The following is a 13,649-nucleotide window of genomic DNA, read 5'->3' as shown; positions in this document are numbered from 1 at the left end:
CAAGTATGGAAGATATAAGAAAAAAATGTAATCCAATTAATGGTGAATTTATCAAAATTCACATCTAATAAAAAGATATTTATTTCTATTTTTTTAGGTATAATTTTGTAGCTAAACTTTGTCCAAATTTAATTTAGATAAAACTTTAGAAATTTAAACTCTTCTCCAACTAAATTCTATTATTAAAATTTCCAAAACTTATATATATATATATATATATATATATATATATATTCAGCCATGGTTTTTCAATACAATCACTCCACGTTGTTGTGTATATATATATATATATATATATATTTTTTTTTTTTTTTTTTTTCAAAATGCAACTTACTCTTATTTTTTAATCTAATAAATTCATTTTACATATTGTTCTTTGCTTCTGAATTTGCGCGTAGGATATAAAGCTAAAGAAAGTTTATTATAAAGTAGCAAAATAATAGACACCCATTTAAGTTCTTGGTTCTCTTAGTTAAGTTATTTATTTATTTTTTTATATTCTCAAATTTTGAACTCTTTTGTTTATATTTTAATTTTTGGTTTTGGTTATTGTATTTAATTTGTGTGTGTTGATTTTTTCAATTAGACTATCACTAGAAAAAAAATCAGTATTAAAGAACTATTTTATATATTATTGTTTGTATTGACTAGGGCATAAATTAAACATAACACAAATAGGAAAGATCAAACTCATTCCATATCTCATATTAAGATAACGCAAAGCACAAAGAGAATTTTAATATATAAAAACAGATAAACACTTAGAAGGACTAAACTCCAAACAATTAGAACTTAAAGTAATTTTTTTTATTAAAATTATTTACTTATTTTATAATAATTATTACTGTGGGGTCTAATAAATTTGTGGCCCTGGCCCATTTTTACATTGGGGCCCAAGGCCCGAACCGAGGAAGGTTATAGCTGAGGATAGGTAACAAAAGTCCAAATTGTCTTGAGACTCAGCCAAGGATGATTCTGTCCTCGGCATATCCGAGGACTCACTGGAAGGAAGGGCAAAAACGGTATAGAAATAGCTTGGAAAAAATCTAAAATATCTAGGTCAATAGAAAAGGGTACGCTAGAAAGTATAACGACCAGGGAAAGCTGCCCTTACTGCCATTCAATACTCTGCACCTGACAGAGCCATACTCTCCAGCTTTCACAACCACCCCCAACCACTCAGGATATGGGCTGATGGGACAAGTATCAGTCTTGGAAAAGTCGATCCTACACGTGGACGAAGGATAAGGAACACAAGCTAGTATAAAAGGAAAAGTAAGCAACCCAGAGCAGGGGCTGGGAAAAATGGCCAGAAACCAGAGCCTCCCAGCCCGCCTTCAGGAAAAAGACTCTCAGGGCGAACACGATTTAACTATGTATGAACACCACGAAAAACCCACCGTCTGGTGACTAAGGCCTAGCCTTTCAAATCCACGCTCTATAAATGATATTGTTTGGGCATTTTTACGAGCGAATCCAACACTATTATGAGTCGTCACAAATTGTGTCCTTACAATTACTATTTATTTAATAATTCAGTTTTAATTATTTTTTAAAAAAATTTCTTAAAAATATGAATTTTCATCCAGTTGTGCGTCACACGGAATAACACTAGTTAGTCTTTAAGGTTTAATTTCAGTCCATTTAATCCTTCACTTTGTTAAGATGAGTCAATTTTGTCTTTCTATCCAAAACTGTTAACAGATGAAGCCATTTAAACTATTTTAAGAAAAATTACTAATATCTATTTAAAAAAATGATTTATTAAATTACACATCAGAATGGTTTAAAAAAAAAATTCATATTATTTTTTACATAAAAGAAAAAAGAATGTTCAAACAATATTGTTTGCTAACAAATTTGGATAAAAGGACTATATTGACTAATATTTATAAAGTGAGAGACTAAAATTGAGAAAAATTAGATATTAATGAATAATTGGACAATTGAAATAGAAGTGAAGAGGAATATTAACTTTGTTTTTTAATGGAAGAATGAGAGAAGTAGATAAAATTTAGTTAAGCATAAATGAGCACGTCTCATGCATGTCCACAATTGCTTAATTTCACCACTGCTTAAAAGTTAAATCACAAATGCTCGGTCACTACCGGTGGAAACCCATGCATAGATCGTTCGTAAGAAGGGATTGAAAATCACTTATTTGCAATCGTTACTAGTATTTTGTAGAATCTTATCTCCTACACTACTTAATAACTTCCTACCTACACTTTTTCCAACTATATCAAATGCCCACAACTGCTTAATTCACAAACGCACGGTCACTATTGGTAAAAACAAAACATCCCGAACATTCCCATCAAAAAAAAAAAAAAAAAACATCCCGAACATTAGCATTGAGCGTGTAAAACTACTAAATTGCTATTTTACATCTAAACATGCCTATATTGCCCGTTAATCGGATTATTATTGCTAATACTTTTTAGTAACTGTGAACAGTAAATTGTATATTTAAGAACTATTGTAGCCGAGTTTGAAAAATAATATATATTATTTTATTGCCTCCCTCTTTCTCTCTTTCTTTACTTAATGATTTTTTTTTTTCACATTTTTTTAATATTATTTTATTGTGTAATTATTTATTTTAATGTGTTGGATGTTAAAAAATAAACTTAAATGTTAGATGTATTATAAAGTGAGATGGTATAATAGGCAAAAATAACTTTTTAGATAATAAAATAACAATTTTTATGCAAACCCGGATGTATATTTGCAAAGGTTAATATTTCGTCAAATCTATCTAGAATATGCTTGCCTCCGACAACCTCTGTTTGGTTGTTTAAGAAATATATGATATAAATTTTGATAAACACGACTGATCCCCAATGAAGAAGCTTCCCCTAATGGTAATGGTAAGATACCGATTCAATTAAAAGATACCGTCACATATATTTTTTTGATGATTGATTAGAGGGTGTGCGGTGTGCCTAGGAAGTCTTTTCATTAAAATAGATACCGATTCAATTAATATAAATAAATATATATATATAGGATAATTATAAGTAGATATTATTTTATTTGACATCAAAAAAACTTATAACTTATACGTGTGATAATACTCATGACAGCACAACAGACCGTTGCATCATGCATGTGCTGCTAGAGGAAGCATTCAAAATTAAGACATTATTATTTAAGACATGCACCACTGATTACTGTCCATATCAACCTTGCATTAGCATAGGAAAAAAAAAAAAAAAAAAGCATGGCAAAATTTGCTACTAAACTTGCTGTCTATATCTAGGTTTTAATTAGCTTAACTGATAAAATTTTTGATAGTTAAATAAGAAATTTGAGGTTCAATCTTCGCTTACATAAAAAATTGATTGGTGTCTTGATCCGATGATAAAGAGCTATTAATAGGAGTAGATATTATATATAGGTTCAAACTTTCCTTAAAAAAAATAATAATAATAAAATAAATAAATAAAATTTTGCTGTACATATCATTATCAACCTCCAAAGATTGCTGCCTTCAACTTTCACACGTGCTTCATCGTAGAGTTTCTATTGCAAAACTTCAACTTCGTCTCTCATACAAACATGTGATATCACCATGTATGCCTGAAAATAAGATCTGTCAAAAGGTTAAGTAGGTTTTGTGGTCTGCATTAATTGTGATACATGTTTCGGGTATGTTTATAATTTCTCTCGTTGTGACTTGTGAGTGGAATGATGCGTATATCTAATACATGAGATATTCATTTCTCTCAACAATAAATATCTCATATATTCGCTCTATCAAGCCCCTCACATGTTATATGTCACACACTAATGTTGTGAGACCCACAACTTGTGAGAGTCTCATTCTATACAGTGGGGACGGATAATACCATCTCCTCCTAGTAAGACTACCTTGGCTTTTGAAAATACTCTGCGTGCGTTTCGATTGAGATTATAAATGAAAATTATTTCACTATTCAGCTTATTTTTACTACTATTCATGGGCTCATTGTAGTTTTTGGCATTATTCTTGGACCCCACTGTATTATTTTAACTAATTTTTATCTTTATTTACAATACTTTCAGCAATAATTTTTCAGTTTCAGTAAAATAAACGATATATATCATTAATGTAAAAATATATCATTTTTCAGTTTCATAAGAACATAAGAAATTGTATATAAAAATTTAATTATCAGGCCTCTTAGACTTTTGAAAAGTGTACCACATTAATGTAAACCAAATATATCATTTTTTTTTCCCATTTATTATTCTTACATCATAAAAGGTTAATCTATAGGTCTCCTAAGGTATGTATTCTTTAAAAAAAAAAAAAAAAGAAGGAAGATAATATGTAAACGAGCAATGAATACTTTCTGCATAAAGATCAAAACTAACTACAAATTGAATTACTCTTTATAAAGTAAGTTATATATACAAACGTCAATTCCAATTTCTAAAAGATGAAAATGCAAGTCGGATAAAGATCCCCCATTAATTGGAGGTCATTAATTTAAGAGAAATGCTATGTTCACAATATTTTTACAACCAATTTTAAGTGATAGGTTGTTATTGGTGGGACAAAAAAGTAAATTTATTGATAAATTTAAATTATGACCAATAATAACTAACTACCTATGATATGTTTTGAAAATGTTATGGACGTAGCACTTCTCTTAAGTTAAATTTTCCTGCTCCTCTTTTTATGTGGCAAAAAACTTATTTACAAAATAAAAAAAGAAAATGAAGAAATAGAATATGAAAAGAAAAGACAATGAAATGAAAGGAATAAAGATCGAATTCTATTTGTTTAGTATCTAAGATGAATTATGGAGTCAAGGACCTTATAGTTAAATTAGCACCTCTCCATACACAAAGTGTTTAGGGGTCTAAGGGGAAAAGAGTTCGAACTTTGAAGTTAACAGTATATTGTAATTTTCTCTCAAAAAATGAATTGATTAAATTCACAATTTTCTAATATAATAAACTTTTGAGATAATCAATAATTTATCATTTATCTCTTTCTTATCAATACTGAAATCACCTCATTATAGATGACAAAATAGAATTGTCATCCCCGCTCCCCAAGACAAGACGTGATGAGATGGAGACCCTTAATCCAACCCCCACCTCGCAGTCTAGTTAACACTTAAGAGTATTTATAGTGGTGGCGCTAAAAAATTTAGTAGTTTAAAAAACTACTTTATCTATTTTAACACCTCATTTTACAATAAATCTAACATCAAAGATTTCAAATTTTTTACCACTTCATTTAAATATTCACTCTTTATTCTTTTTTTAATCTTTCTTTATTCTTGTGACTTGTAAGAGCAAAAGCAACCACCACCAACCATCATCCAATGCTAGCCACCCAGCAAACCCACACCCAATGCCAGCCACCACCATTGGTAAAAAAATAGAAATAAAAAAGCATAAAACAAGAAGATAACAGTTTGCTAGCACCCACAACCCACCACCACCAACACTACAACCTATGCCAGAACCCATAACCCACCTCCACCACCCCTATAACTAGTGCCAGCACCCTAACCCATAACCCACCGTCACAATCACAACTTGATTTCAACCTAAAATCAAATTCCAACCCACAACCAATCTCAACCCAAACCCACGGATCAATGAATCCACCTTAACGCCCACCCACCAATGCCTGTAACAAACCACCCACCAGCAACAGTCAACCCAAAAAAACTACAAAACCTAGCAACCCAAAACACCAACACCTATCCACACTATTGCCAATCTAAGCCTCCATAGCATGCCCACATCATCACCGATCTCAATTGTCCTAATTTTGAGTTAGAGGAGGTGAAAAAAAAAAAAAAAAAAAAAAAAAAAAGAGGAAGAGAAGAAGAGAGAGAATAAAATAATTTATTATTATTATTATTTTTTTTTTTATAACTTTGAAACTACAATAAAATGCCAAAGATGAAACTGTAGCTTGGTTGCTAATATATTAAACTTTGGCACCATCAACGTTGCTTCCTTTTTTGTGTTTTAGTTGCTAAAATAGCATTTAAACAATTTGAGCATCATCAACATCGTAAAGTCCACCAGTTTAAAAGAAAAAACACAATACCAAAAAAAGAAAAAAAAAATTGTCTTTTACCATTACATCTCTATATGCTAGACTGCTAGTGCAGTTTCCACGAAAGAACATTGAGATCAACAAAACCCATATTGATGTGAGTTGAGAGTCCAATCTAAGCCTCCAGTACACTCCAATCCAGTTTCCATCACCTGACCGTTAAAACCTCTTTCTTTCTTTCTTTCTTTCTTTCTTCATTTTCATCTTCAACAATTTTCTCACATCCCAAACACCCTAATAACTCAGAATCAAATGGCCAAGCTCGAGCTCCGGGAGCTAGGGAACACGGGGCTGAAGCTCAGCTGCGTGGGCTTCGGGGCATCGCCTCTCGGCAACGTTTTCGGCACAGTCTCCGAGGAAGAAGCAAATGCCTCCGTTCGTGAAGCCTTTCGTCTCGGTATCAACTTCTTCGACACCTCTCCGTACGTATCCATCTATCTTTTTTTTTCCCCATTCCTGAAACTACACTCAATTTCTTTCTTTTTTGTGTGTGTAAGGCTGTGTTTGGTTTTGCCTAGAAAAATGTAGGAAAGTTGAAACATTGAATTGAATTGTGTGTTTCTCAATTGATGCCTATCTGTTTGGTTGCTGAAAAAGGAAGAAACTATCGTATTTCTCGTAATGCTAGATGAAAAGACAAAGCTTAGGCTTAATTAGTCTAACTTTTGCCCAAAAATTGAAGTTAAGCTGTGTGTTCATAGTGGGACTAGAAAACAAATTAATTGTGGTTTTTGGATCTTATACTTTGGTTGTTAGAAATTATATGAGAGTTTTGTTTCTCGGAGAATACTACTTTATGAGAGTTTTGGAACTCGTTAATGCTTCCTTTGGTTTCCCAAAAATGTAAAAATGGGAGAGAAAATTTTTTTTGTGTGGAAAGAAAATTGTAAGGGAATGAAGGAATTGAAGTTTTGAAGTCTTAATTGGTTGAAGAAAATGATATCTTGACGCAGTGGCGAAGCCAGAAATTTTTTTAATGGGCCAAGTTAAATATAATAAAGTTCTTTCAGTAAAAAAAAAGCTAAATTTTTTAATACTTTCCAATTTATGTCTTTTTGTCAATTACTTCTTTTTTTTTTTTTTTTTTTGTCACCAGATAGAGTGATTTATTTTTTATTTTATATTAGATCAACAAATTATTTTTATTTTTTTTTTTTTTTGGAGAAGAATAGATCAATTTATTAAAAAATAAAAAAAAACACATGATACCAAATTGAGATAAAAACATCCAATTCTAGCTTTAGCTCAAATAATTGATATAAAATTACTGTATAATTACCTTTATTTATCAATAACAAGAATTGATATCAAATCACTATATAATTTTTTATTTATTTATCAATAACACTTTCACTTTTTTTTTTGGGTCAATTGAAATGGAACTAACAAAAAGGTAAACAATAAAATCTTTATTACATTAAAAGAAAAAAAAATTTTAAAAGCCCAAGTGTGAGCAAGTTGTAAATTACTAGCCTAAAAGATATAATTTTTTAACCTTTTACTAGCTTCTGGAAACAAGTACAGAACCAAATCATATAGCTTAGGTAAAAGACTGAACAGTAAGTAGTAGATACTAATACTATCATCAATAAACACAATCGCATGGAGAGAGTTTGAGAGAAAAATACCACTGCTCACAGTCGCATAGGGATTTGCTTTTGGAGGGATTTGTTTTTAATATGGAAATTAAAAAAAAAAAAATTGATTTGCTGTATGTATTTGGATGGTCTATGGGCATATGCTTTTTATTTTTTAATGAAAATATTGGGGAAGGGGGGAGGGGGGGTGTATCAAAATTTTGATTTGCTGTATCAAAATTTTCTTTTGGTTTTTTTTTTTTTTTTTTTTTTTTTTTTTTTTTTTTTTAAATCAATTTTCAAATTAGGAAGCCCAAAATGAATTTAGAGGAGTTATTTTTTCCCAAAATATTGGGGAAGGGGGGGGGGGGTGTAAGTAAATTTAAAGGGTCATTCATGATTTAATTTCCTCTGTTAATGGAAATTTCAAAAGCTCAAGGGGGGCCTTCACCACTGTGACTTGACGGGTAGACTTTAAATTATTAGGGACCCTGACAATCCCCATTTGGTAACCAAGAAAATGTAAGGAGCATTGAACTAAAGTTCTGAAATCTAAATATGTTGTTATATGAATCTAACAAATGAAAAACCGATTAACTTGTGTTTGCTCTATATCATGCACTTTTTTATTATTCTTTTTAAACAAAAACAAAATGTATTTGATTAGATTTCAAATTTAACATCCATTTCTTCTTTGTACCTCAAATAGAGTTAGTGACTGTAGTAAATTTGAATGCTTTCACCCTTGTCATGCACTTCTTCCTAATTTTATTGTTCACAGATCATTAGTTGCTTCGTACTTGCCTTGTTTCAACATACTTATCATTTGCTTTATTTCTGATTATTCATCCATTTGGAATTTTGAATATGTATTTTCTATCATTTTTAGATATTATGGAGGGACTTTGTCAGAAAAGGTACTTGGTAAGGCGTTAAAAGCTCTAGGAGTTCCAAGAGACAATTACATTGTATCCACAAAATGTGGACGGTACGCTGAGGGTTTCGACTTCAGTGCTGATAGAGTGACTAAGAGCATTGACGAGAGCTTGGCAAGATTGCAGCTGGATTATGTTGATATACTACAATGCCATGACATTGAATTTGGATCTCTAGATCAGGTGCTAAATTAATTGATCTTTGTTCACCTTCTTTATATATGGATCCTCTTAGTTCTGCATATTTCTAAGCGTATTCACATGTTGTTTATTTATTTGATTCTTAATAAAACGCCTTGTGATAATGACATTTGGAGTCTTTAATTTTTGTTAATAGGTTGTGAATGAGACAATTCCTGCCCTTCAGAAACTGAAGGAAGCAGGGAAAATCCGTTTTATTGGGATTACTGGACTTCCATTGGGAGTTTTTACTTATGTACTCGATAGGGTGCCACCTGGCGCAGTGGATGTAATTTTGTCATATTGCCACCACAGTATTAATGATTCAACATTGGAGGATTTACTACCTTACTTAAAGAGCAAAGGTGTTGGTGTAATTAGTGCTTCTCCACTTGCAATGGGTCTTCTTACTGAGAGTGGTCCTCCACACTGGCACCCAGCTTCACCTGAACTCAAGGTGTGCTTTTTCTCTATGAAATAATCAACACTGTAGATTTTTATGCTTTTCTTGCATCAGGGATAACTCAAACTTCATTCCATTTACCCAACATCACATCTGTATTTGTATATGTGTGCCTGGGTGTCAGGCCAATAAAAAAAATCACCATGCAAGAATGTTTACAAAATATTTTATGGATCCTTCTAGTTATGCGTATTTTATGCCTTGCGATTGCGATAGTGACAAAATAGTAGAATGAGAATATCTGTTCTGATTATGAATATAAAATTATACAGAAAATAGAAAATTTCTCCTACCTAAGTTATTTCTTGGACACCTGCAAGGCTGCAACTAGCTTTACATTTTTGTAAAGGGATTAATAATGTTTATTACACTGTTAAGATCTGAGAGGATGTTGTTCAAAATAAATTCTTTGTGAGCACACTGAATTTAGTAGGACTCCTTTTATCTAACCAGATTAAGGTAAGAATGGACAACATGTTTCCTTACTAAAATGAAAGGTAAACAAAGATCTATATGTGAAATAAACCTAATTGGTTAACTTTTTAAGTTTTGATTTCCAACTACATACATAAAGGAGTCACCTCTGTCAATTTTCTTAGCTATTGTGCCTTCGCCATTGAACATCTTAAATGTTCTCAAAGATTTTTTTACTGTTTACTCATAGGTAGATAGATTACATGGTTTCTTAAATCTGGTTGTAGCTTGAAGGATATAATATAAAGTATTTTTAACTGCTACATCTATTGTATACTTCCAACAGTCTGCATGTCAAGCTGCTGCTGCCTACTGTAAAGAAAAGGGGAAGAATATTTCTAAGTTAGCTATGCAATATAGTCTGTCAAATAAGGACGTTTCGTCTGTGCTGGTTGGAATGAACTCCATTAGACAGGTAAACATTTATTATTTCCTTAATTTACACATTTCTAAAATATACCAGAACTTTCTAATTTACAAAAAGATCTATCTCACCATGTTGAATATATGTATGACCAATCTCTCAAGTCAATATATGAATTTCCTGGGTCATGTCTGTTGCAATGAAGTTGAATAATTGATGGCGTTTTCTTTCATAAAATATTTAATTTAGACACATGTAAAGGCATTGTTTTGTCCTTGTGCTTTACATGATCCACTGACATACGTTCAGTACGAATAATTTACCATCATATAATAATTAATACTCATCAAGAAGATTTCTAGGTTCAAATTCTTTGTACTTGCGGCAAATGAGAAACTGGTGCACGTTCTTTCATTTGTTTTGACATTTAGTTTTGGACGTGTTTCATTTGATTCCACTCCATGTGAAGTCAGGTTGCAAATGTGTGGTGCACTTATGAATAGTTGTTCAGTGTCATTGTTTTTTATGAGTTATGTCTGGCTTAATGTAAGTAAATGTGATGCTATATTGTGCAACGTTGTGATCCTTAGCTTACAAAATGTCAAAAGTAGGATATCATTAAAAATGGAAGTTCCCAAAAAAAAAAATTGGATGCAGTTAAAAGAATGAATAAGGGGGAGCTGTTGTTTTAGAAAGTGGACAATTCCCGACCCATCAAAAAAAAAAAAAGAAAAAAAGTGGACAATTCTCGATGTTCTAAGAACTTAAATTGTGGAGGTATGACCTACTGTTCAGATGATGACTTGCAATGCTTAACCTACTTGGCCTCATATCAAATTTACTACAAACATATTTCCCTTTTATATATTTCATTGTTAAAGTACATGGATATATTGATGCAGGACATGGTCTGAATCTTGCAAACTCTAGCACTAGAGGGAAAATAGGATTATAATTAAAAGTTAAAAAAGGATGGGTCAATTAGTTTGATAGCAGGAAATATAGGGGAATAGAATTTAGGGTTCAATAGGCTTAAAGGGGTGTTTGAGGATCTGATTTGATCTTAGTCTTTAGATCAGTAACAGAGAAGTGGAGAAAAAAAGGGCAAGTAGATGTTGAAGGAGAAAGAAATAGAGCAATAGAGAAAGATGCTTAGGAACTCTCAGTGCTCAATAATCTGCCGTACTGTCAAAACGTGAGAATTACAACCCTTTTGTAATGCTGTACAAAACCCAACAGAAATACAAACCCCAGCCCTGTGATTAGATAAATCCTGGCCCTACATTACAAAACTAATTAAAAGTACCTAAAGAACTTAATTAGCCAAAAATGTAATCTGATAAATATTAGCTGACTATTGACTACCATTGACACTTGTAGGACCAAAAGTTAGGAACAAAAGGACTTCTAAATTGATTAGGAGTGTAGGACCTGTAAGACCGTAATTATAGTTTTGGGCTTCCACAATGTATAGTTCTTCTCCAACCAGCTTATTGATACAGCATCATGTGCAGATGGCATGTGGATTGCTAATTTGTTAAAACATGGAGTTATAGCAATGCTATGGGAGAGAGTTTCTGCACTACAGCCAAAAACTCTCAAGAATTGACACTCAAAGATCAGATGTTTCACATTTCAATCCTCTTGTAACAAAAAGCAAACAAAGAAGTTGAGCATTCCCTTTTTTATGAAGAAGAAATTTTGAATCTCCGCACTATTTGTTTTCTTGCCAGACATAAGTTAAAACTGTACCTTGTAATGATCTAACTACCCTAAACTGTAGCATCTTAAGAACCTGGAGTAAAACTTGCTTTAAAATTGCTCCAAGCACTTATGTTAATACAACCATATTCGCTATGAGTTAACCATGTGATTTTATCCTTTAAATCAGACCATATCTTAATGTCATTTTGTATCCATTGCCACAATTCCCCACAGTATCTGCACAATCAGTATCAGGCCAACTCTGTCCCAAGTTCCTACTTTCAGCTGCCACAGTAACTTTTCCTGGATATCAAATCTTCAAATATACTTTCCCCATATGTCTCTACTGTCTGCACCTGCCTTTGTCCCTTACTTCCATCCTTTTTTTGTTACTTAATTAGAGTCAAGTTTCACTATAGTCTGGATAGCAGACCCAAAGGTATGGAAATTGTGTGGGTCTTCTGTTGGATTGTAATGGCCTTATTATCCAATATTATGTACGAGGCTAATAATATTTGAACCTAGTAGTTTTGAACCACCAGGTGTAGTCAATAACTGCTGAAGAGCCCTCTTTCAAGGTTGGTCAACTGGGTTTAGATTCTTGCCTTAATTATTTCCCTATCTGGAATTTTTACGAAACATTTTGCTCAAAAAAAAAAAACATCGGTAATCTATTTAAGGGCCTGGTTTTGGTAATAATTATATGATGAAACCACTGGCTACAAGGTTAAATCAGGATTCCATTCGCATGCTCTTTTTCATGTCCCCATGGTTTTGGTCAATGCCATGGTTTCCACGATTTGAGTCGAATTCTCCGTTATCTTTTAACAAGTGTGCTTCTTGAACTGTAGGTTTAACTTGTGGCATTTTGATAATCAGGTTGAGGAGAATGTTGCTGCTGCTATGGAGCTCGCAACTGCTGGGAAAGATGAGGAAACTCTATTGGAGGTTGAAGCTATCCTGAAACCTGTGAAGAATCAAACTTGGCCAAGTGGAATCCAACAGAGCTGACTGCTACTTTTCATGTGGCTGAATAACCAGCATTGGCCTATCAATAACAGATAAATCCAATTAGAGGCTAATTCTATTCTTATGAGGGCTCTATCCAAATGGCAGTGGGAAAATTTATCTACATGGGGATAGATCCAAATACTTTGTGTTATAGGCATGTCATCTTAGGATGCATGCATGTATGCGTGATATCTCTACTTTTTCTCCAAGTAAGAATGTAGACATTATTATATATATGATTTTGGAGTCATGTGATGGGTTTCACTTTTGTTAGTAAAAAAAAAAAAAAACAATGCATTTATGTGTCTCTCATCTAAATGGTTTAAATTTCCAGAGGCATTTTCTTTGTGGATTAGCTGAAATCTCACTAAAAAAAAAAAAAAACACCTGGTTTATTACTTATACATTTAAAAGACCTGCCTTTTTCTTTTACAGCTAATAAACTCATGAAATAGGATTATATGAATTAAAAGCTTAATTTTCATGGTTTTAAAAAATGAGCTGCATGTTCAAAGAAATGGAGAATTGGAGATAAGAGAGGTTCAAGGTTTTAAGGTTGAACTAAGGTTTAACCAAACATCATTAATAGTTAAATAATTAAAATAAATACAATGGAACAAATTTGTATAAATGGGCGATCTTGATTAAAAAATCTAGAGAATCAAATAATTTTTAGGTATATTTTCACAACTTTTATATAAGAAATATATAAAATAATAATGCATAAACAAAAAAATATAATTTCAATTATAATTAATCCTTAAAGTATAAAATATAGTTGCATAAACATCCAAATATTAATTTGGCATAAATGTTAAGAACATAAAGAATTTGTAATTCAATGGTGGGTTTTTTGAAATATTAATCTAAT

At 32.0% G+C, this 13,649-nt stretch overlaps 1 protein-coding gene across 1 annotated transcript; it reads left to right on the top strand.

Moving 5' to 3' along the window:
• The first annotated feature begins 6,025 nt into the window (after window positions 1-6,025).
• Window positions 6,026-13,042, top strand: LOC115969021 (L-galactose dehydrogenase). The gene is made up of 5 exons (XM_031088580.1): window positions 6,026-6,492; window positions 8,537-8,765; window positions 8,920-9,219; window positions 9,986-10,114; window positions 12,647-13,042. The coding sequence occupies exons 1-5, from the start codon at window positions 6,323-6,325 to the stop codon at window positions 12,776-12,778; spliced, it is 960 nt and encodes a 319-aa protein (XP_030944440.1). The 5' UTR covers window positions 6,026-6,322; the 3' UTR covers window positions 12,779-13,042.
• The last annotated feature ends 607 nt before the right edge of the window (window positions 13,043-13,649 follow it).

Source organism: Quercus lobata, chromosome 11, assembly GCF_001633185.2.
Source record: "Quercus lobata isolate SW786 chromosome 11, ValleyOak3.0 Primary Assembly, whole genome shotgun sequence".
NCBI classification, from domain to species: Eukaryota; Viridiplantae; Streptophyta; class Magnoliopsida; order Fagales; family Fagaceae; genus Quercus; species Quercus lobata.
This window is presented reverse-complemented; position numbering and strand designations above follow the sequence as displayed.

What these genes read in the sequence shown, in the direction of transcription:
- LOC115969021 (XM_031088580.1), top strand. Translation starts at nt 6,323, where the DNA reads ATGGCCAAGCTCGAGCTCCGGGAGCTAGGGAACACGGGGCTGAAGCTC. An exon ending in AATTTGGATCTCTAGATCAG is followed by an intron (nt 8,766 to 8,919) that starts GTGCTAAATTAA and finishes TTTTGTTAATAG; the next exon opens with GTTGTGAATGAGACAATTCC. An exon ending in GAATGAACTCCATTAGACAG is followed by an intron (nt 10,115 to 12,646) that starts GTAAACATTTAT and finishes TTTGATAATCAG; the next exon opens with GTTGAGGAGAATGTTGCTGC.